Source organism: Oncorhynchus keta, chromosome 26 (genome assembly GCF_023373465.1).
Source record: "Oncorhynchus keta strain PuntledgeMale-10-30-2019 chromosome 26, Oket_V2, whole genome shotgun sequence".
Taxonomy (NCBI): Eukaryota; Metazoa; Chordata; class Actinopteri; order Salmoniformes; family Salmonidae; genus Oncorhynchus; species Oncorhynchus keta.
Genome location: NC_068446.1, coordinates 35,982,612 through 36,008,120, shown reverse-complemented (window position 1 = coordinate 36,008,120; position 25,509 = coordinate 35,982,612). Strand labels below are relative to the sequence as shown.

Here is a 25,509-nt window from a genome sequence, read left to right as displayed (position 1 = left end):
GCACATTTGTGGCCTGCTGGAGGTCATTTTGCAGGGCTCTGGCAGTGCTCCTCCTTGCACAAAGGCGGAGGTAGCGGTCCTGCTGCTGTGTTGTTGCCCTCCTACGGCCTCCTCCACGTCTCCTGATGTACTGGCCTGTCTCCTGGTAGCGCCTCCATGCTCTGGACACTACGCTGACAGACACAGCAAACCTTCTTGCCACAGCTCGCATTGATGTGCCATCCTGGATGAGCTGCACTACTTGAGCCACTTATGTGGGTTGTAGACTCCGTCTCATGCTACCACTAGAGTGAAAGATCCGCCAGCATTCAAAAGTGACCAAAACATCAGCCAGGAAGCATAGGAACTGAGAAGTGGTCTGTGGTTATCGCCTGCAGAACCACTCCTTTATTGGGGGTGTCTTGCAAATTGCCTATAATTTCCACCTGTTGTCTATTCCATTTGCACAACAGCATGTGAAATGTATTGTCAATCAGTGTTGCTTGGTAAGTGGACAGTTTGATTTCACAGAAGTGTGATTGACTTGGAGTTACATTGTGTTGTTTAAGTGTTCCCTTTATTTTTTTGAGCAGTGTATTTGGCTATAACAAGCACATCTTGTACTCACACATGTCTATACCCAGTGAGAGTTTGGAAACAAAAAGCTACATTCTGTGATTCTAATAACAGTCAAACGGCTGACCCGTTACTTGGTATAGAGAGAATGGATGATGTAGGGAAACGTAACACCTCTTAATATAATAGACAGCTCGCTAACGGTCTATGACAACCACATGATAATGTTTGACTTATTTTAAAGCAATATACATTGTTTGTTTACATTCATGTTGTTTGTGGAGTAATACAACCTTGTTGGTTATACAAGATAATCAATTATAAACTATATTCTCCAAGAATAATTGAAAGAATTTCAAAGAATTTAAATGACCGCTGAACAGACTCCCAGATCTTAGACTATCTTAACGAAACACTTCAAAGGATTTGACAATTATGAAACCATCATTCATGTTTAATAATGACTCCTGAGAGAAAATATTGTGTACAGCTGTTTTATTGACAACAAACCACATCAACATTGTCTGCAACAAGTAACTAAACTTTCATTTTACAGAAACAAATAATCTTCCTAAAGTATTTGATTTTACCATAAACATTGTTCAGTTCGGTTGCTGACACTACGCAGTAGAATGCTTGGTTCAGTTGATCGTTTGGATTTAACAGGTCCTTATGGAGCACACAGAGGGATATCTCCTTCCACATAATTCATCATTCCAGGCATCTTTACCTTAAGAGGAAACACAGAATAGAAATGACCTTTCAAATCAATTCAGATATAAACACAAACATTCAAATAAAAGTGTGTGTGTGTCAGATTTATTTGTTATACTTACTATGAATAACATTTAATTTGATGAATGGATCAGTGAATGATAGTGGGCTTACTGTACCTCCAAAGTTCATCTGAACACATGGCTCTCTGGCACCCTTATAGTTATTGGGCTCGTCTTTCGCCCAGTTCTGGTGATCAAATGTAGATCCGTCACTCCAGAACCATAGCCTGTCCTGTGAGGAAGAACTGAGGTCTCAGTATCAAAGAAATCACATATAACTAGAACACAACCGTTTAAAGATGGAATCCGCAGTGGGGGGAAACAGCACCACTGACCGCTACACCACCATTGTTATTGATTTTGTTGCCAAGCTGAGGAGCGTTGAGCAGCATGTTAGAAAATGGTGGTACATCATGTGCCCTTCTATCACACGTGCAATGATGTCTGAAGGGAAAAAGAGTGTTTGTTGTTTGCAGTAATTTATGTGTTGCTTTTAGATATAATATATACTTTTTGAACTATAACCATAGGCTTCAATGGGACGTATTTTGATTATATACTGCTCTTGAAATGTTAATGCTACAAACATTAAACCAACATTGACATGTACAGGCTGATGTACAGACTGACTCACCTTAGATTGCTGCAACACAGCTTTTTGCTATATTTTTGCTCATATAAAGCGTGTTCTATCCCCATTAATTTGAATGGTGTAACGCACGATTCAACATCCTAAACTGAAATCACTGCCACATTTCTTTGGAGTTGTTAACATAATGTTTTGATATTTTTATATTAAATCACTCGTAAAATTACTAGTTACCTGTTCAAAATTGTAATCAGTAATGTAACTTTTGGATTACCCAAACTCAGTAATGTAATATGATAGCTCAAGAAGTGTTAGAAGAAGACAAATTAATATTACCAATTGAACTACACACAGAACAAAATCTGTCAGATTTCCAGTCATTCCAATTCATAGAATAACCCTTGTTTATCCTGCGCATAACTTAAAAACTAAGGACTGATTGGGATCATTGCTTTCGGGAATGGCATGCCCTGGGCACTAGCCTACCAAAAAAACGCTATTTGCATGTGAAAAATGAATGCCATATGCTCCATTTGCTATAGGCCTACTGTTTACTTTTTTGTTGGTTACACTTTGATATCTTGATAATTTGCAGCTATTTAAGTCTATCAAAAGAGCATGTGTTTGAGTATGTGTCCATTAAACATATTGATATATATATATCATCATCAGCAATTAGATTGAGGTACTAAAATAGGGGGCAGCATTTTCACTTTTGGATAAATAGCGTGCCCAATTTCAACTTCCTGCTACTCATGCCAATAATATAAGATATGCATATTATTAGTTGATTTGGATAGAAAACACTCTGAAGTTTCTAAAGCTGTTTGAATCATGTCTGTGAGTATAACATAACTTATGTAGCAGGCAAAACCCTGAGGACTAACCATTTAGAAAAAAGGTCACTGTCTATTCAAGGAGGTTTCATTGGGGAACTATATTTCTGAGGCACTTGTTTTCAGTTCCTACCTCTTCCACTGGATGTCACCAGTCGTTGGAAAATGGCTGAGGTTATTCCTTTGTGAAATGAAGAAGTACGGCCATCTTAAGTAAGTGTAACGCTGTTGAGAGTTGGGCAAGACTTGAAAATTAGCTTTAGTTTCCTCTTGTCCTGTATTGAAAACAGATAGACCCGTCTTCAATTTGATCGATTATTAAGGTTTAAAAAACCTAAATTGTATTTTGAAATGTTTTGGCAAAGTTTACAGGTAACTTTTGAGATATTTTGTAGTGACTTTGCGCAAATTGGAAGCTCTTTTTTTCTGGATCAAACGCGCCAAATAAATGGACATTTTGGATATATATGGACGGAATTAATCGAACAAAAAGACCATTTGTGATGTTTATGGGACATATTGGAGTGCCAACAAAAGAAGCTTGTCAAAGGTAAGGCATGATTTATATTTTATTTCTGCGTTTTGTGTAGCGCCTGCAGGGTTGAAATATGCTCCTCTCTTTGTTTACTGATGTGCTATCATCAGATAATAGCATCTTACGCTTTCGCCCGAAAAGCCTTTTTAAAATTTGACATGTTGGCTGGATTCACAACGAGTGTCGCTTTAGTTTAGTATCTTACATGTGTGATTTAACGAGAGTTTGATTTTTATATAATTTTATTTGAAGTTGCCGCTCTGCATTTCCCTGGCTTTTGGCCAAGTGGGACGCGACTGTCCCCCTATCCTAGAGAAGTTAAAAGTACTCCTCTCGGCCTCAATTAAACAGGTTATTGACAGTATGGAGCACAACACCATTAGGGGATCCGCAGTGCAGGTGTTGCAAGAGTGCATTTTTCACTGGCTGTCCACTAGTCACAAAAACAATGATTGATAGACAGCTTGAACTTCAATTCAACCATTATTGGGTTAAAATACACATATATATTTGTGAACAGTCACCCACAACTTTAAAAATGTGGATGTCGCAAGTAGCTAAATGAGAGAGCAGCAGTGTGATTCACATCAATAATAAGTAGATATGTAGATATCAATAATAAGTGATATCCGTATCGCCCGTAGGCTACACCACTGCTGTTGTCCTAACCTCCAAGTGTTTATTCAAGTTGGATAATCTTTGGATGCGGACAGCAGTTGCTCCCTTTGGAAGACATTGCCCTGTGTGAATTTAAGTATGCTCTCTCTAATTCTCTCTTTCTTCTTTCTCTCTCTCGGAGGACCTGAGCCCTAGGACCATGCATCAGGACTACCTGGCATGATGACTCCTTGCTGTCCCCAGTCCACCTGGCCATGCTGCTGCTCCAGTTTCAACTGTACTGCCTGCGGCTATGGAACCCTGACCTGTTCACCAGATGTGCTACCTGTCCCAGACCTGCTGTTTTCAACTCTCTACAGCAGGAGCGGTAGAGATACTCTAAATGATCGGCTATGAAAAGCCAACTGACATTTACTGTGCTAAATTGTTGCTCGACAACTACTGTGATTATTATTATTTGTAAACATGTATTCATTTATTTGCAAACATTTATAAACATTTGAACATCTTGGCCATGTTCTGTTATAATCTCCACCCGGCACAACCAGAAGAGGACTGGTCACCCCTCATAGCCTGGTTCCTCTCTAGGTTTCTTCCTAGGTTCTGGCCTTTTTAGGGAGTTTTTCCTAGGCACCGTGCTTCAACACCTGCATTGCTTGCTGTTTGGGGTTTTAGGCTGGGTTTCTGTACAGCACTTTGAGATATCAGCTGATGTAAGAAGGGCTATATAAATACATTTGATTTGACATAGCTTGGACTGTAGCTTACAAAAGCCTATTCCTGCTCTTTTTCCGCAATCCATCAAACACATTTGGTGTCATAGTGGTCTCTGACTTGAAGTCATATTTGCTCAGGATGAACAAAGTTAAACCTGCACCTTTTTTAAATGCTGATTTGAATGTCTTTGACAAAACAGAAAGATATCAACAACATCACATTATTTAAAATATCCGAATTGGTCAAACAAAACAGAAAATGCATCCCAACATATTAGGAAATGATCCTAAGTATGCAAACAGATTCTGTCAGGTGAAAATTATATCAAATGTTTTACCATTGCAACTTTTGATGTAATGTCATGTTTACCATGGTCGTCTGAAGGGTGCTATAGAGTTCACAGCTGGCGAAGCCTCATTGCGATTGGCTATTCACCATAATTTGTAACATGTCAATGAGCATCATCACTATCTTTCCTTTGTTGTACCTCAAAATGTCATGATTACCAGCTGAGATAAACGTTAGTGACTTGATTTTACTCCTGGCTCAGAGTTTGTCTGAGCAGCGTCTTAACATCACCCCAAAAGTTGAGAGTTATTTTTGTCTTAAAACAGGTTTAATAGAATTCATTTTCTGAGATGTTTTGTGAGTACGGCCCTGACTTCACAAGTGACCCTTGACATATTGATGAGCATACCAAACATCCTATTCATCTGTGAGTATACTATAGCTGGACTGTTCAGGTAGAGTAAACATTTCACTTTTACTGTAGTAATTTTCTATTAAGGTATTTTAACTTTTACTCAAATATGACAATTGGGTACCTTTTCCACATTTGCCTCAACAGCATCATATCCTCCAATCCAGGTCAGAGGGAAATCGCCAGTCTTGATCAACACCACCGCCTGTAGAAATTGGGACTCCTCAGAGCTGTGCACAGACGCCAGGTTTGCTCCAAGGAACATACAGTGGTGCTAGAGCAAGCCATAGACAGGGACAAAGACATGTCATAATGTAGGTATTAGTCAGTTGTCCAGTCTTTGTGAGAATGTGTGTTCTGGACTCTCACAATCAAATATTGGCCATCACAGCTAATGTTCTTTGAAATAGGCTCATCGAGACATTAGTGTCTATGTCTTAACTCATGGCCTGTGGGTTCCAATATACAGGAGTTCTGACTCCACACATTAAATAAATATTGCAAAGCCTAGAAATGTCTAACTAGATAATAACTTAAAGGGGAGGTTCAGTATTTGACATACTGGACATCCATGTGATGCCTGTTAAAATAAAGCAAAATCCCCTTTAAGGTAACATCACACCAAATAAGCAAGTTGATTTCAATTGAACTTCTTTAATTCACAGTAGAGGGTAAGCATTATACCTCTGCTTCAGGCCATGTCCTTGCAGTCTGGACAAACATGAAGCAGCGTGAATTAAACTGGAACCAGTCTGTGGGGCATGGGCTTTCTTCATCTGCTGCAGATGCCACCATAGCATCTGTAAGGAGAAGCCACAGGGCACGTTAGAAATTGCAGCCAACTTTCAAGGTGGGTTGAGACTGACTGATCTACAAATCACCTGGCATCATAAATAACTACTCAATATTATTTGTAGATCAGTCATTCCACACACACAAACACTCACCCCCCCCCCTGCTACAACATAAAAAAGAATGATGTAAAGTGTGAGGTGAACTATCTTACTTGCTTCATCCAGAGTTAAGGCTTCACTCAGTGCAATGGCAGCGCTGAGAAGCAGAAGAATGGTCAACATCGCCATGGTGATAGTCTCCTGGGAGAGAAAGAGAGAGTGAGAGACACACAAAGACAGACAGTGAAAGAGAAGCCATCAAGTCAAAGTCAGTGAGTACTTCAGAGTGTAGGTAAGTTTCCCTAACCTATCTTGGAGTACCCCCAGCCATTCCACTTATTGGATATATTCCAGTACTATTACATTAGAGCAGATTCAGATGTAGGACTGAGGAATACCAAGTATCATCTGTTCCACCACATAGAGGAGATTAGCCAAGCACACATGAATATGCATGTCCCCAAATGGCACCTTATTCCATATATAGTGCAGTACTTTTAACCAGGGTTAAATGTGCTCTATGGGCCCTGGTGAAAAGTAGTGCACTATATAGGGAATAGGGTGCCATTTGGCATGCATTCAGATACAGTATTAGATGAACAGATGTTGAAATCTCACCTTCTAAAATGTTCCGTTGTAGCTTCACTTCTTCGGAGATCTTCAGAGGTCTTCACTGGGTCTCTCTCTCTCTCTGTCCTGCCTGTGTGTTGAGTTCTACCTCTCCCTACTCTCCTTTTTTAAGGACCTGTCCAGTCAGACCCCTCCCTATTTTTCTCTCATCCTTTAACCCCCTTGCATTCTGTCTGTCCAGCTCAAGACCTGCTGGACCTGTCCGATAGCTACCTGTTTGACAGGGTTGGGTTCAATCCAATTTGCAGGTTGTCATTTGTATTTAAAAATTAACAACTTTGAAAGAAATTAATGAAGATTCTCCTTAGCACAGGTACCCGACTGAAGGTTCTACTTAATTCTACCTAATTGGCGCTGATGAAGACGTAGTCTAAAGTGCATTTAGCTGCTTGGAAACACAATGACATTCAGAAGGCAAATAATTAGTAGAAAAACCTTTGTCATCATTGTGGTGTTGTTAGACTTACTTTTTTTGCAGTATAACTAGCTAGCTAGCTCTGGAATTTTAGCTAAATTGGAATTATGTCTTAAATTTGAATGTTCAGCCAACCCTGCTGTGTTTCTGTTAGCTAACTGTATTCACCCCAAAGTCACTGCATCAGAGATGGGCCACTCCACCCCTCAGGGGCTTACCAGGGCTGTGTCCCAAATGCCACCCTATCATTTTTGTATACTCTACCATTCAACATTTTGGACACACCTACTCATTCCAGGGTTTCTATATTTTTACAATTTTCTACATTGTAGAATAATAGTGAAGACATTAAAACTATGAAATAACACATATGGAATCATGTAGTAACCAAAAAAGTGCTAAACAAATCAAAATAAATGTTATATAGGGCCTCCTGGGAGGCGCAGTGGTAGCTGTGCCACCAGAGACACTGGGTTCGAGCCCAGGCTCTGTCGTAGCCGGCCGCGACCGGGAGATCCATGGGGCGACGCACAATTGGCCTAGCGTCGTACGGGTTAGGGAGGGTTTGACCGGTAGGGATATCCTTGTCTCGTCGCGCACTAGCGACTCGTGGCGGGCCGGGCGCAGTACACGCTGCCCAGATCGCTAGGTGTACAGTGTTTCCTCCGACACATTGGTGTGGCTGGCTTCAGGGTTGGATGCGCGCTGTGTTAAGAAGCAGTGCAGCTTGGTTGGGTTATGTTTCGGAGGACGTATGGCTCTTCGATCTTCGCCTCTCCTGAGCTCGTACAGGAGTTGTAGCGATGAAACAAGACAGTAACTACTAATTGGATCCTACGAAATTGGGGAGAAAAAGGGGGCTAAAAATAATAATAAAAAAAAATATATAAAAAATATAAAAAATATAATGACTCCTCAAAGTAGCCACCCTTTGCCTTGATGACAGCTTTGCACACTCTTGGCATTCTCTAAACCAGCTTCATCGGGAAAGTTTTCCAACAGTCTTGAAGGAGTTCCCACATATGCTGAGCACTTGTTGGCTGCTTTTCCTTAACTCTGCATTCCAACTCTAATGAACTTATCCTCTGCAGCAGAGGTAACTCTGGGTCTTCCTTTCCTGTAGCGATCCTCATGAGAGCCATTTTCATCATAGAGCTTGATGGTTTTTCCGACTGCATTGACTGACCTTCATGTCTTAAAGTAATGATGGACTGTCGTTTCTCTTTGCTTATTTGAGCTGTTCTTGGCATAATACGGACTTGGTCTTTTACCAAATAGGGCTATATACCAACCCTACCGTGTGTGTGTGTGTGTGTGTGCGTGTGTGTGTGTAAAAAAAAATATATATATATATATAGCGCAACTTTTGACCAGGGCCCATAGGGATTTGTGATGCTATCCATGTCATTGCACATAGTATACAGTCCACTGGCTTCTGTTTCTGTTTCTGCATAAGTTGATTAAAACGGCTGGATTTTTGTTGAATCTTTCGAATGAATAGTACATGTAAACACCTTCATCGGAATCCAAGCAGTAAACAGTGCTGTGAAAAAGTATTTGCCCCTTCCTGATTAGTTTTTTTTTGCACATTTGTCACACTTCAATGTTTCAGATCAAACCAATTAAAATATTACACAAAGATAATATTTGTGTTTTGGATCATTTTCCTGCTGCAGAACCCAAGTGCGCTTCAGCTTGAGGTCACGAACTGATGGCAGGACATTCTCCTTCAGTATTTTTTGGTAGAGAGCAGAATTCATGGTTCAACCAATCACAGCAAGTCGTACAGGTCCTGAAGTAGCAAAGCAGCCCCAGACCATCACACTACCACCACCATATTTGACTGTTGGTATTTTCTTTTTCTGAAATGCTGTGTTCTTGGGGTAATTTTGGTAGGCCGGCCACTTCCTGGGAAGGTTCACCACTGTTCCAAATTTTCTCCATTTGTGGATAATGGCTCTCACCGTGGTTCGCTGGAGTCCCAAAGCTTTAGAAATGGCTTAGTAACCCTTTCCAGACTAATATATATCAATTACTTTGTTTGTCATCTGTTCCTGAACTTCTTTGGAACGTGGCATGGTGTCTTGCTTTTTGAGATCTTTTGGCCTATTTCACTTTGTCAGACAGGTTCTATTTATTAAGTGATGTCTTGATTCAACAGATCTGGCAGTAATCAGGCCTGGGTGTGGCTGGTGAAACTGAGCTCAGCTTTCCAGAAAATGTGATTAACCACAGTAAATTCATGATTTAACAAGGGGGAGCAATTACTCTGTCACATAGGGCCATGAAGGTTCGCATAGCTTTTTTCCCTTAATAAATAAAATTATCACTTAAAAACTGCCTTTTGTGTTTACTTGGTTATCTTTGTGTAATATTAACATTTGTTGGATGATCTGAACCATTTAAGTGTGACAAATGTGCAAAAAAATAAGAAATCAGGAAGGGGGCAAATACCTTTTCACAGCACTGTATGTGAATTGAGTGAATTGAGTTTGTATCTTAGAAATAGTTTTCACATTCAAAATGTGTGTATATATATATATATATATAGGTGTATATATATAGGTGTGTTACTGCTAGCTGTTTACATAATCGTAGTCAAAATCTTTGAACAAAGAGCAAAAAATAACAAACCTTATTATAATCTCGCAGTGGGATTTAATTTTTAATCTTTATAAAGTGTATTAAACTTTAGTTTTAACAAAAATTTAGTAAACTGAGCAATACATACATACAAACCTCTTTATTATACTTATTGTTGAAGAAAAGGTTCAAATTAAATTAGGGTTATGGTACATTTTGCATTTTGCTCTATGATAATATAATAATAATAATATATGCCATTTAGCTGACGCTTTTATCCAAAGCGACTTACAGTCATGTGTGCATACATTCTACGTATGGGTGGTCCCGGGAATCGAACCCACTACCCTGGCGTTACAAGCGCCATGCTCTACCAACTGAGCCACAGAAGGACAATTGTGACTTAACTTCTGTAAGGCCATCGGTCCGGTCCAGCCAGCACGGAACATTGCATTAGAACAGGAATGTCTGTCATTCTATGAATTCTGTAATTGTACAGATGGGGTGAAGGGTCAATATCTTAAGGCTGAGGTGCTGGAGGGAGATATGCTGCAGGACCAGGGGAGTAGAGAGAAGGGGGGATGAGGAGATGAGAGGGGAAGAGAGGAGGACAGTGTCTTAAGGCTGAAGTGTTAGGGGGGAGATATGCAGTAGGACCAGCAGCATTCCTTTGTGAGGAGAAGAGGGGGTGAGAGGAGGAGAGAGGGGAGGAGAGGGTGAATTGCTAGCATGCCTTTCTTTGCGAGTGTGAGGCCTCTCTCTCTCACCACACCCTGTCGTCAAGGTGAGTTTCTGAATTGTAGGAAGAACAGGACGATGGAATAGATGGAATTCTATGTCCCAAATGGAACCTTTCACCAGAGCCCTATGAGCCCTGTTCAAAATGAAGTGGTTGGAATAGGGTGCCATGTGTGACACAACCATAGGGTCAAAAGTCTACCCCTTGATAACCTGACCAGTCTTCTATCATATCCATCTTCTACAATTGGGATACTATAGTGGCCAGACCTCGGACCTCTTCGAGTGTAGTGTTTAAACGTTGTGAAAGTCTTTGATGGCAGGAGTGCAAAAAAAGCGAAAAAACAACATAAACCTCATAATAATCTAGCAATAGGGCTCTTGTCACGCCCTGGTCTTAGTTATCTTTGTTTTATTTATTATTTTGGTTAGGTCAGGGTGTGACATGGGGGACTGATGTGTTTTTTCCAGGTCTATGGCTTTTTGTATGTTTATGGGGCTGTTTCCTTTCTAGGTGTTTCAATGTCTATGGTTGCCAAGATTGGTTCTCAATTAGAGGCAGCTGTCTATTGTTGTCTCTGATTGGGAACCATATTTAGGCAGCCATATTCTGTGGGTACTTTGTGGGTGGTTGTCTTCTGTCTATGTACCAGAGGACTGTTTTGGTTTTTCCACATTTGTTGTTTTCTATTTTGTGGCGTTCACGTTTATTGTCCTTATTAAACATGTTGAACACTAACCACATTGCATTTTGGTCCTCCTCTCCTTCAACGGAAGAAAACCGTTACAGCTCTGGTCAAAGGGAGGGAGGGAATATAGTGCCATTGGGATCCAACCTATGTCTTGAAGGTTTCCTGTATAAAACTGTATTTATTGTATGCAAGATATGTTGTTGGCTAAACTTGTTATGGCAAGGAGTTCCCTAAAGGGAACATCCCCTCCCATTTAGCTGGAAAAAAATATTCTTTAGAAATATTTAACTTTCACACATTAACCTCATAGTCCGCCCCATCCTGCATGCGGTCGCGTTACTACAGCCTCAAGCTCATTACCATAACGCAACGTTAGCGATTTCTAAAAATCGCAAATGAAATGAAATAAATATGCCTGCTCTCAAGCTTATCCTTTTCTTAACAATCCTGTCGTCTGATTTTCAAAATATGCTTTAGAACCAGAGAAAATCAATAATTTGTGTAAGAGTGGTGATAGCTAGCTTAGCATTTAGCGTTAGCATTTAGCACGCAACATATTCACAAAAACCAGCAAAGGGATCAAATAAAATAATTTACCTTTGAAGAACTTCAGATGTTTCAATGAGGAGACTCTCAGTTACATAGCAGATGTCCAGTTTTTCCTGAAACATTCCTGTGTCGGACACAACGTTCCGTTTTGTTACTATGCATTTGGCTACCGAAACTAACCGAAAATTCAGTCACCTACACGTCAAACTTTTTTCCGAATTAACTCCATAATATCGACTGAAACATGGAAAACGTTGTTTGAATCAATCCTCAAGGTGTTTTGTCATATATCTCTTCATTGAAATGCCATCCCTGGAAGCCTGCATTCTTCTCTGATTCGGATGGAAAAATACTGGTAGCTGACTTTTGCGCACCAATTTCACGCAGACACCGTGCGGGACACTTGGCAATTGTAGTCTCTTATGGTCAATCTTCCAATGATATGCCTACAAATACGTCACAATGCTGCAGACACCTTGGGAAACAAGAGAAAGTGTCCGTTCATTCCTGTCGCATTCACAGCCATATAAGGCGATCATGGAAAACGTAGCCTCAGAAATCCTGTTCATTTCCTGGTCGGTCAAACATCTTGGTTTTGCCTGAAGCATTTGTTCTAGGGCACTCACAGTGAAAATCTTTGCAGTTCTGGAAACGTAAGAGTGTCTTCTTTCCAAAACTATCAATTCCAAGCATAGTCGAGCATCTTTTCGTGACAAAATATTGCGCTTAAAACGGGCACGTCTTTTTATCCAAAAATGAAATACTGCCCCTATAGCACTAACCAATGAAAGATAAACATCTTGTTAATCTACCCACCATGTCCGATTTTTTAAATGTTTTACAGCGAAAACACAACATATTTATGTTAATGACCACCAAATTCAAAAACACACACAGCCATTTTTCACAGTCACAAAAGCAGAAATATAGTTAAAATGAATCACTAACCTTTGATTATCACCATCAGATGACACTCATAGGACAGACATCATGTTATACATGTATTGTGTGTTTTGTTCGATAATGTGCATATATATATATATATATATATAAAATCTCAGTTTACATTGGCGCGTTACGTGCAGTAATGTTTTGATTCCAAAACATCCAGTGACTTTGCAGAAATACTCACAATAAACATTGATAAAAGATGTAAGTGTTATTCACAGAATTAAAGATAAACGTATCCTCTATGCAACCGCTGTGTCAGAATTTTTTAACATTTTATGGAAAAAGAATAATCTGAGAACGGCGCTCAGAACCCAAAGACATAGCCACCATTTTGGCGTCAACAGAAGCTACAAAAAAAAATTGAAATATTCAATTATCTTTGAATATCTTCATCAGAAGGCAGTTCCAGGAATCCCAGTACGACAATAAATGACTGATTTGTTCCATAAAGTTCCATGAAGCCCATCATTTAGCCCAGTATTCCATCCTCAAAAAGCACAAGCAATTCCTCCAGACAAAAACTCAAAGTTCCGTTACAGGTCGTAGAAACAAGTCAAACGATGTATGCAATCCATATTTAGGATGTTTTAAACATTAATCAGCAATAAGGTTTCAACTGGAGAATTTCATTGTCTGAAGAAACGCATTGGAACGCAAGAACACTCTCTCGTGACCGCGCGCAATGAGACCGAGGCTTGCCGCCAGACCACCCACTCAAAGAGCTATTATGAGCCCCTCCTTTATAGTAGAATCATACAACCAGAATCTAAAGACGGTGACATCTTGTGGAAGCCTTAGGAAGTGCATGCTCATCCATATCTAAGATGGACATGAAATGGCACTGTTTTCAAAATTGAGTTCTCACCTCCTGTTTTGATTTCTTCTCAGGTTTTTGTCTGTGCTAACATATTTAGTGAACGTTGACATTTGCAGTGTACCAACTTAACATGGTACTACCGGAAAGTCTAAAAAACCACACCTCCTGAAAATAACCTTTTGGATTACATTTAACAAGACCCAGCTGCTTAAATTAACCCATGTTTTAACCCAACAACACAACATTTAGGGTTATTCTCCCAACCCAACTGGCTGGGTAAAAATAAGCATGTTCTGTCCAATTATTACCCAGCGCTGGGTTACCAAATAACACAAATTGGGTTGATTTTAACCCAAATATTTTTTTGAGTGCATAGATCCTCATAGACCCAGGCTGGTGCTATTTGGTGTTTGAAGGAAGTTTGATGATGCAATAAAACCTTCTCTCTGATTTGACATAAAGTATGTGCTATGATAGGCTACAATGTGATATTATATAATGGTATACAATGGGTGGTCTAATCCTGAATGCTGATTGATTAAATCCGCATTCCAGCCGGTGTCTATTCCACAAGTTACCACCGACTAAATCTAATGTTGGGCAATACTGGTGTCTCAATATAGCCCTAGTTTTTCAAACACAGATCTCTCTCTCTCTCTCTCAAATTCTTTTGGAAAATATTTAGCTTTTGAGACTGGCTAAAAAGGGTTGTAGCAGAGCATGTGTATGAGTATCTATCCACAAGCCTTGTTAACATATACCCTTTGAGAATGAATTAACAAATTATTACTTAACACAAATTTATGTACCAGATTGCTTTTGCGAAATTAATTTGGCCAGTTTTGTTTTGCACATTGAAGGACCTGGCAGGTAGCCTAGCATTTAAGAGTGTTGGTAAACAATCTGTTGATGTGCCATTGAGAAAAGCAATTAACCCGAATTCCTCTGGATAAGAACGTCTGCTAAAATGACAAAAAAAGGACTCCTGCAAAGCTGAGGGTAAGGTAGTGACGTCATGTGTGCTATCCTGGTGCTGAACTGTGGACCTACAGTTGAAGTCGGAAGTTTACAGACACCTTAGCCAAATACATTTAAACTCAGTTTTTCACAATTCCTGACAGTTAATCCAAGTAAAAATTCCCTGTTTTAGTAAGTTAGGATCACCACTTTATTTTAAGAATGTGAAATGTCAGAATAATAGTAGAGATAATTATTTATTTCAGCTTTAATTTCTTTCATCACATTCCCAGTGGGTCAGAAGTTTACATAGACTCAATTAGTGTTTGGTAGCATTGCCTTTAAATTGTTTAACTTGGGTCAAACCATTCAGGTAGCCTTCCACAAGCTTCCCACAATAAGTTGGGTGAATTTTGGCCCTTTCCTCCTGACAGAGCTAGTTTTATAGGCCTCCTTGATCGCACACGCTTTTTCAGTTCTGCCCACAAATGTTCTGTAGGATTGATGTCAGGCCTTTGGATTGGCCACTCCAATACCTTGACTTTGTTGTCCTTAAGCCATTTTGCCACAACTTTGGAAGTAGGCTTGGGGTCATTGTCCATTTGGAAGACCCATTTGCCACCAAGCTTTAACTTCCTGACTGATGTCTTGAAATGTTGGTTCAATATATCCACGTAATTTTACATCCTCATGATGTCATCTATTTTGTGAAGTGTACCAGTCCCTCCTGCAGCAAAGCACCCACACAACATGAAGCTGCCACCTACCTGCTTCACGTTTGGGATGGTGTTCTTCGGTTTGCAAGCCTCCCCCTGTTAACTCCAAACATAACGATGGTCATTATGTCCAAACAATTCTATTTTGTTTCATCAGACCAGAGGACATTTCTCCAAAAAGTACGATCTTTGTCTCCATGTGCAGTTGCAAACCGTAGTCTGGCTTTTTTATGGCGGTTTTGGAGCAGTGGCTTCTTCCTTGCTGAGCGGCCTTTCAGGTTATGTCGATATAGGACTTGTTTTACTTTGGAAATAGATACTTTTGTACCCGTTTCCTCCAGCATCTTCACAAGGTCCTTTGTTGTTGTTCTGGGATTGATTTGCACTTTTCGCACCAAAGAATGTACATCTCTAATAGACAGAATGCATCTCCTTCCTGAGCGGTATGACGGCTGCGTGGTGTTTATACGTGTGTACTATTGTTTGTACAGATGAATGTGACACCTTCAGACATTTGGAAATTGCTCCCAAGGATGAACCAGACTTGTGGAGGTATATTTTTTCTGAGGTCTTGGCTGATTTCTTTTGATTTTCCCATGATGTCAAGCAAAGAAGCACTGCGTTTGAAGGTAGGCCTTGAAATACATCCACAGGTACACCTCCAGTTGACTCAAATTATCTCTATCAGAAGCTTCTTGAGCCATGACAGAATTTTCTGGATTTTTCAAGCTGTTTAAAGGCACAGTCAACTTAGTGAATGTAAACTTCTGACCCACTGGAATTGTGATACAGTGAATTGTACGTGAAATAATCTGTCTGTAAACAATTGTTGGAAAATTACTTGTGTCATGCACAAAGTAGATGTCCTAACCGACTGCCAAAACTATAGTTTGTTAACAAGAACTATGTGGAGTGGTCGAAAAACAAGTTTTAATGACTCCAACCTAAGTGTATTTAAAACTTGCGACTTCAACTGTACATGTGGTGCATACATTTTTTAGTAGCTTGTGTTGTGGAATTATTCTTTGATTAAAACATACATTTTAATTAATGTGTTGGACTAATTAATCATGAATTGGTAAGTAGATTCTGATTAAGGGAAAGTTATACCTTACAGACGTATTCCCTTCTGCCTATTTGTACACGGATCAAACGTAATAATGTAGCGCGGGGACTGACAGATTGTTTCAATGATGCACTTGGTCAGAAACGCAGCAGTGTCATAGGAACTTAAAATGACAACAGAAAAATGTTGCAGGTTTAAAGCAAGTTTGTGGCAATTCCAAGCAGTTTGCAATGGGGCGAAGATAAGATTTTCCAATTTCATAACACATTTCCTGTAATTGTACACAGTTTGCCATAGGGTGGAGAGAAATGTTTGCAGTTTTAAAGAACATTTCCTGCAATTTTACACATTTTGCCATGTTAATATGATATCTGAGTGAGAGAGACTAATAAAATCAATGTGGGCCCCCTGGAGGTGTGAATGTAGCAGAAGTGAGCTGCAGGTGAGTTCTACTAGCCATTGTGATGTCATCCCGCCTGAGACTGTCTGCCTGTACTGTCTCCTGTCTGTCATAAACATGGGTTAGTAGACCAGTGGTTGGCACGTTATCTTCAAGTGTCATTTGATGAGTGTTCACGTCCCATGAAGCCTACAATTATACATAGGCTTTCATCATTATTGATGACAATATATAATGTACATAGGATCTCATTAATAATCTTTCAATAATGATGTTAATGTAAAATTACATTGTGAAGTTTTGTACATAAGAAATAACCCTACATTTTGAGTAGAAAATCCAGAATGAAACTTACTGTCCCACTCTGTCTATATTCAACTGGCAGATGTTGTTTGAAGTACAGCTGCCCAACATAACTATTGACCGGTCTTCTCATCAACTTGTCACTGGAAACAGTTTTTGTGTTTACCAATGTAATGTAACATGATGTGCAAGGCTATAATATTATAGTATACTATATCGTATTCACATTCTCACTCATTCAGCATTTAGCAAGTACAAAGTAGCAAATAACAAAACTAAATGTGTTGATTACCATGATCATGTTGATGTAATTATACTACATAGCTGTTAGAGGGAATAAACATGTCACACTGTGACTATCAAACCATTCCATACAACTCTAATATATTTGGCTATAACAAGCACATCTTGTACTCACACATGTCTATACCCAGTGAGAGTTTGGAAACAAAAAGCGACATTCTGTGATTCTAATAACAGTCAAACGGCTGACCCGTTACTTGGTATAGAGAGAATGGATGATGTAGGGAAACGTAACACCTCTAAATATCATAGACAGCGCGCTAACGGTCTATGACAACCACATGATAATGTTTGACTTATTTTAAAGCAATATACATTGTTTGTTTACATTCATGTTGTTTGTGGAGTAATACAACCTTTTTGGTTATACAAGAGAATCAATTATAAATTATATTCTCCAAGAATAATTGAAAGAATTTCAAAGAATTTAAATGACCGCTGAACAGACTCCCAGATCTTAGACTATCTTAACGAAACACTTCAAAGGATTTGACAATTATGGAACTATCATTCATGTTTAATAATGACTCCTGAGAGAAAATATTGTGTACAGCTGTTTTATTGACAACGAACCACATCAACATTGTCTGCAACAAGTAACTAAACTTTCATTTTACAGCAACAAATAATCTTCATAAAGTATTTGATTTTACCATAAACATTGTTCAGTTCGGTTGCTGACACTACGCAGTAGAATGCTTGGTTCAGTTGATAGTTTGATGGATTTAACAGGTCCTTATGGAGCACACAGAGGGATATCTCCTTCCACATAATTCATCATTCCAGGCATCTTTACCTTAAGAGGAAACACAGAATAGAAATGACCTTTCAAATCAATTCAGATATAAACAAAAAAATTCAAATAAAAGTGTGTGTGTGTGTCAGATTTATTTGTTATACTTACTATGAATAACGTTTAATTTGATGAATGGATCAGTGAATGATAGTGGGCTTACTGTACCTCCAAAGTTCATCTGAACACATGGCTCTCTGGCACCCTTATAGTTATTGGGCTCGTCTTTCGCCCAGTTCTGGTGATCAAATGTAGATCCGTCACTCCAGAACCATAGCCTGTCCTGTGAGGAAGAACTGAGGTCTCAGTATCAAAGAAATCACATATAACTAGAACACAACCGTTTAAAGATGGAATCCGCAGTGGGGGGAAACAGCACCACTGACCGCTACACCACCATTGTTATTGATTTTGTTGCCAAGCTGAGGAGCGTTGAGCAGCATGTTAGAAAATGGTGGTACATCATGTGCCCTTCTATCACACGTGCAATGATGTCTGAGGGGAAAAAGAGTGTTTGTTGTTTGCAGTAATTTATGTGTTGCTTTTAGATATAATATATACTTTTTGAACTATAACCATAGGCTTCAATGGGACGTATTTTGATTATCTACTGCTCTTGAAATGTTAATGCTACAAACATTAAACCAACATTGACATGTACAGGCTGATGTACAGACTGACTCACCTTAGATTGCTGCAAAACAGCTTTTTGCTATATTTCTGCTCATATAAAGCGTGTTCTATCCCCATTCATTTGAATGGTGTAACACAGGCTTCAACATTTTAAACTGAAATCACTGCCACAGATTTTGAAATATTTAAACAATGTATGACTTATGATGCTATAGTACTCTCTCTAGCCTACTATGCTATCCCACTATAACCCACTGTGTGAGTTGATACTGCAGTGGGCATCTATAAGATCTTCCAAACCTAGGTCTGACCTCAGAGTAGAAAACTGATCGTAAGGCCTGAGAATAGAGAGATTTTAATCCTAATCTTATGGGTTAAATGAGTCTCATCAGTCCAAACCAGTTAAGAGTTACCAGCAGGTGTTTTGATAATAGAAAAAGGCAGTGAGTCAGTGCTTCCTCCACCACAGACAGGACATTTCTTTGGAGTTGTTAACATAATGTTTTGATATTTTTATATGATCAACCCATAAATAATCTAGACTTACATGAAACAGTATCTCTTGCGCTTTAGACAATGATTTCACATGAGGCCTTATTCACATGATATGCCTAAATACATCTAACCACTAGGCTAATAAATAATCACATATTGTTTCTGACAATTTCAATAACCATGTTATTTCAAGCGGAATATCATGTTGTTAAAAGAATGCCTAAATTGGGCAAGCTTATATAATTGGGTAATTGAAAGCATTTAGGGGCTACGTAAACTCTCATGGTGTTTGGTAAAAATAATAGCCCTTTCAAGCATTTATGCAACATTTCGGAAAGTAACTTGATGCCTACTGTTAGAAAAACCATTTAGCATGGTTAAATGGAAGTAACCACTGTGAATATTAATATTAGTCATTTTATCAAAATTCTGCTTTTAACAACCATTATACTGTATGATTCAGTGCCATATGCCTAGGGTTGGGTACTGTCGGTTACTTTCTAAATGTAATTCTGTTACAATTACTAGTTACCTGTTCAAAATTGTAATCAGTAATGTAACTTTTGGATTACCCAAACTCAGTAATGTAATATGATAGCTCAAGAGGCGTTAGAAGAAGACAAATTAATATTACCAATTGAACTACATTTTTTGCAGGATAAATTAATGTTAGAGTTTACATAGCCATAAATGTTTCATTTTACTTGTGTTGTTTATGTAGGCTTATACTACAGATAATAATATGATTAAACTGCATCTTTACATGAAACAAAGAACAAAGTCTATCAGATTTCCAGTCATTCCAATTCATAGAATACCCCTTGTTTAACCTGAGCATAACTTAAAAACTAAGGACTGATTGGGATCATTGCTTTGAGTTGAGCCAACCAACAAATGCTATTTGCATGTGAAAAATTAATGCCATATGCTCCATTTGCTATAGGCCTACTGTTTACTTTTTTGTTGGTTACACTTTGATATCTTGATAATTTGCAGCTATTTAAGTCTATCAAAAGAGCATGAGTTTGAGTATGTGTCCGTTAAACATATTGATATATATATATATATATCATCATCAAAAATTAGATTGAGGTATTAAAATGTGTGGTCCTTCTGTAGCTCAGTTGGTAGAGCATGGCGCTTGTAACGCCAGGGTAGTGGGTTCTATTCCCGGGACCACCCATACCACCCATACGTAGAATGTATGCACACATGACTGTAAGTCGCTTTGGATAAAAGCGTCTGCTAAAATGGCATATATATTAAAATAGGGGGCAGCATTTTCACTTTTGGATAAATAGCGTGCCCAATTTCAACTTCCTGCTACTCATGCCAGGAATATAGGACATGCATATTATTAGTAGATTTGGATAGAAAACACTCTGACGTTTCTAAAACTGTTTGAATCATGTCTGTGAGTATAAGAGAACTTATGTAGCAGGCAAAACCCCGAGGACTTCTCCCTTACCTCACCTCGCTCATCAACTCATCCCTGACCGCTGGCTACGTCCCTCCCGTCTTCAAGAGAGCGAGAGTTGCACCCCTTCTGAAAAAACCTACACTCGATCCCTCCGATGTCAACAACTACAGACCAGTATCCCTTCTCTCTTTTCTCTCCAAAACTCTTGAGCGTGCCGTCCTTGGCCAGCTCTACCGCTATCTCTCTCAGAATGACCTTCTTGATCCAAATCAGTCAGGTTTCAAGACTAGTCATTCAACTGAGACTGCTCTTCTCTGTATCACGGAGGCGCTCCGCACTGCTAAAGCTAACTCTCTCTCCTCTGCTCTCATCCTTCTAGACCTATCGGCTGCCTTCGATACTGTGAACCATCAGATCCTCCTCTCCACCCTCTCCGAGTTGGGCATCTCCGGCGCGGCCCACGCTTGGATTGCGTCCTACCTGACAGGTCGCTCCTACCAGGTGGCGTGGCGAGAATCTGTCTCCTCACCACGCGCTCTCACCACTGGTGTCCCCCAGGGCTCTGTTCTAGGCCCTCTCTTATTCTCGCTATACACCAAGTCACTTGGCTCTGTCATAACCTCACATGGTCTCTCCTATCATTGCTATGCAGACGACACACAATTAATCTTCTCCTTTCCCCTTCTGATGACCAGGTGGCGAATCGCATCTCTGCATGTCTGGCAGACATATCAGTGTGGATGACGGATCACCACCTCAAGCTGAACCTCAGCAAGACGGAGCTCCTCTTCCTCCCGGGGAAGGACTGCCCGTTCCATGATCTCGCCATCACGGTTGACAACTCCATTGTGTCCTCCTCCCAGAGCGCTAAGAACCTTGGCGTGATCCTGGACAACACCCTGACGTTCTCAACTAACATCAAGGCGGTGTCCCGTTCCTGTAGGTTCATGCTCTACAACATCCGCAGAGTACGACCCTGCCTCACACAGGAAGCGGCGCAGGTCCTAATCCAGGCACTTGTCATCTCCCGTCTTGATTACTGCAACTCGCTGTTGGCTGGGCTCCCTGCCTGTGCCATTAAACCCCTACAACTCATCCAGAACGCCGCAGCCCGTCTGGTGTTCAACCTTCCCAAGTTCTCTCACGTCACCCCGCTCCTCCGCTCTCTCCACTGGCTTCCAGGTGAAGCTCGCATCCGCTACAAGACCATGGTGCTCGCCTACGGAGCTGTGAGGGGAACGGCACCTCAGTACCTCCAGGCTCTGATCAGGCCCTACACCCAAACAAGGGCACTGCGTTCATCCACCTCTGGCCTGCTCGCCTCCCTACCACTGAGGAAGTACAGTTCCCGCTCAGCCCAGTCAAAACTGTTCGCTGCTCTGGCCCCCCAATGGTGGAACAAACTCCCTCACGACGCCAGGACAGCGGAGTCAATCACCACCTTCCGGAGACACCTGAAACCCCACCTCTTCAAGGAATACCTAGGATAGGGTAAGTAAGGGTAAGTAATCCTTCTCACCCCCCTTCTCCCCCAACAAGATTTAGATGCAAGTGGCTGTTCCACTGGTTGTCATAAGGTGTATGCACCAATTTGTAAGTCGCTCTGGATAAGAGCGTCTGCTAAATGACTTAAATGTAAATGTAAATGTAAATGACTAACCATTCATTAATTCATTTTGTTTGAGGTCACTGTCTATTCAATGCGTTTTCATTGGGGAACTATATTTCTGAGGCACTTGTTTCCAGTTCCAACTTCTCCCACTGGATGTCACCAGTCGTTGGAAAATGGACGAGGTTATTCCTTTGTGAAATGAAGAAGTACGGCCATCTTGAATAAGATAATACGCTGTTGAGAGTTGGGCAAGACGAGTTGGGCAAGACTAGAAAAGTAGTGTTAGTTTCCTCTTGTCCTGAATTGAAAACAGATAGACCCGTCTTCAATGTGATCAATTATTAAGGTTTAAAATACCTAAAGTTGTATTACAAAAGCTTTTTGAAATGTTTTGGCAAAGTTAACAGGTAACTTTTGAGATATTTTGTAGTGGCTTTGCGCAAATTGGAAGCTCCTTTTTTCTGGATCAAACACGCCAAATAAATTGACATTCACTTCAACACCTGCATTGCTTTCTGTTTGGGGTTTTAGGCTGGGTTTCTGTACAGCACTTGGAAATATCAGCTGATGTAAGAAGGGCTATATAAATACATTTGATTTGACATAGCTTGGACTGTAGCCTACAAAAGCCTATTCCTGCTCTTTTCCCGCAATCCATCAAACACACTTGGTGTCATAGTGGTCTCCGACTTGAAGTCATATTCACTCAGGATGAACAAAGTTAAACTTGCACCTTTTTTAAATGCCTATTTGAATGTCTTTGACAAAACAGAAAGATGTCAACAACTAAATAATATTCTAACATCCTTTCTGAATTGAAAAGTAATCCAAGAAGTAATCATCCAGTTTTTCTAAAGTGTCAGTAATCCGATTACAATATTTAGTTCTGGGAATGTAACAGATTTGTTTTTTTGCAATCCATTACATGTAATGTGTTACTCCCCAACCCTGAATATGCCTATCACATTATTTAAAATATCAGAATTGGTCAAACAAAACAGAAAATGCATCCCAACATATTAGGAAATGATCCTAAGTATGCAAACAGACTCTGTCAGGCGAAAATGATATCAAATGTTTTACCATTGCAACATTTGATAATGTCATGTTTTTCCATGGTCGTCTGAAGGGTGCTATAGAGTTCACAGCTGGCGAAGCCTCATTGCGATTGGCTATTCACCATAATTTGGAACATGTCAATGAGCATCATCACTATCTTTCCTTTGTTGTACCTCAAAATGTCATGATTACCAGCTGAGATAAACGTTAGTGACTTGATTTTACTCCTGGCTCAGAGTTTGTCTGAGCAGTGTCTTAACATCACCCCAAAAGTTGGGAGTTATTTTTGTCTTAAAACAGGTTTAACAGGATTTATTTTCTGAGACGTTTGGTGAGTACAGCCCTGACTTCACAAGTGACCCTTGACATATTGATGAGCATACCAAAAATCCTATTCATCTGTGAGTATACTATAGCTGGACTGTTCAGGTAGAGTAAATATTTCACTTTTACTGTAGTAATTTTCTATTAAGGTATTTTAACTTTTACTCAAATATGACAATTGGGTACCTTTTCCACATTTGCCTCAACAGCATCATATCCTCCAATCCAGGTCAGAGGGAAATCGCCAGTCTTGATCAACACCACCGCCTGTAGAAATTGGGACTCCACAGAGCTGTGCACAGATGCCAGGTTTGCTCCAAGGAACATACAGTGGCGCTAGAGCAAGCCATAGACAGGGACAAAGACATGTCATAATGTAGGTATTAGTCAGTTGTCCAGTCTTTGTGAGAATGTGTGTTCTGGACTCTCACAATCAAATATTGGCCATCACAGCTAATGTTCTTTGAAATAGGCTCATCGAGACATTAGTGTCTATGTCTTAACTCGTGGCCTGTGGGTTCCAATATACAGGAGTTCTGACTCCACACATTAAATAAATATTGCAAAGCCTAGAAATGTCTAACTAGACAATAACTTATATAATAATAATATAATAATAATAATAATAATAATATAATAATATAATAATAATAATAATAATAATGGATATTATAACTTAAAGGGGAGGTTCAGTATTTTACATACTGGACATCCATGTGATACCTGTTAAAATAAGGCAAAATCCCCTTTAAGGTAACATCACACCAAATAAGCAAGTTGATTTCAATTGAACTTCTTTAATTCACAGTAGAGGGTAAGCATTATACCTCTGCTTCAGGCCATGTCCTTGCAGTCTGGACAAACATGAAGCAGCGTGAATTAAACTGGAACCAGCCTGTGGGGCATGGGCTTTCTTCATCTGCTGCAGATGCCACCATAGCATCTGTAAGGAGAAGACACAGGGCACGTTAGAAATTGCAGCCAACTTTCAAGGTGGGTTGAGACTGACTGATCTACAAATCACCTGGCATCATAAATAACTACTCAAGATTATTTGTAGATCAGTCATTCCACACACACAAACACTCACCCCCCCCCTGCTACAACATAAAAAATAATTATGTAAAGTGTGAGGTGAACTCTCTTACTAGCTTCATCCAGAGTTAAGGCTTCGCTCAGTCCAATGGCAGCGCTGAGAAGCAGAAGAATGGTCAACATCGCCATGGTGATAGTCTCCTGGGAGAGAAAGAGAGAGTGAGAGACACACAAAGACAGACAGTGAAAGAGAAGCCATCAAGTCAAAGTCAGTGAGTACTTCAGAGTGTAGGTAAGTTTCCCTAACCTCTCTTGGAGTACCCCCAGCCATTCCACTTATTGGATATATTCCAGTACTATTACATTAGAGCAGATTCAGATGTAGGACTGAGGAATACCAAGTATCATCTGTTCCACCACATAGAGGAGATTAGCCAAGCACACATGAATATGCATGTCCCCAAATGGCACCCTATTCCATATATAGTGCAGTACTTTTAACCAGGGTTAAATGTGCTCTATGGGCCCTGGTGAAAAGTAGTGCACTATATAGGGAATAGGGTGCCATTTGGCATGCATTCAGATACAGTATTAGATGAACAGATGTTGAAATCTCACCTTCTAAAATGTTCCGTTGTAGCTTCACTTCTTCGGAGATCTTCAGATGTCTTCACTGGGTCTCTCTCTCTGTCCTGCCTGTGTGTTGAGTTCTACCTCTCCCTACTCTCCTTTTTTAAGGACCTGTCCAGTCAGACCCCTCCCTCTTTTTCTCTCATCCTTTAACCCCCTTGCATTCTGT

General features: G+C 39.9%; 1 protein-coding gene across 1 annotated transcript; it reads right to left on the bottom strand.

The window, feature by feature from the left end:
- Positions 1-1,127: 1,127 nt before the first annotated feature.
- Positions 1,128-24,613, bottom strand: LOC118382588 (ladderlectin-like). The gene is made up of 4 exons (XM_052480614.1): positions 24,503-24,613; positions 23,862-24,011; positions 1,449-1,563; positions 1,128-1,285 (listed from the first exon to the last, which is right to left on the bottom strand). Exons 1-4 carry the CDS (start codon positions 24,611-24,613, stop codon positions 1,215-1,217), a joined length of 447 nt encoding a protein of 148 aa, XP_052336574.1. The 3' UTR covers positions 1,128-1,214.
- Positions 24,614-25,509: the final 896 nt, after the last annotated feature.

Bases quoted from the DNA above. Each gene is read 5' to 3' on its own strand.
- LOC118382588 (XM_052480614.1), bottom strand. From the start codon at position 24,613: ATGGTGGCATCTGCAGCAGATGAAGAAAGCCCATGCCCCACAGGCTGG. The intron at 24,012-24,502 runs GTATAATGCTTA...GGCTTGCTCTAG, and splicing joins GGACATGGCCTGAAGCAGAG to CGCCACTGTATGTTCCTTGG. The intron at 1,564-23,861 runs GTACCCAATTGT...TCTTCCTCACAG, and splicing joins TTGAGGCAAATGTGGAAAAG to GACAGGCTATGGTTCTGGAG.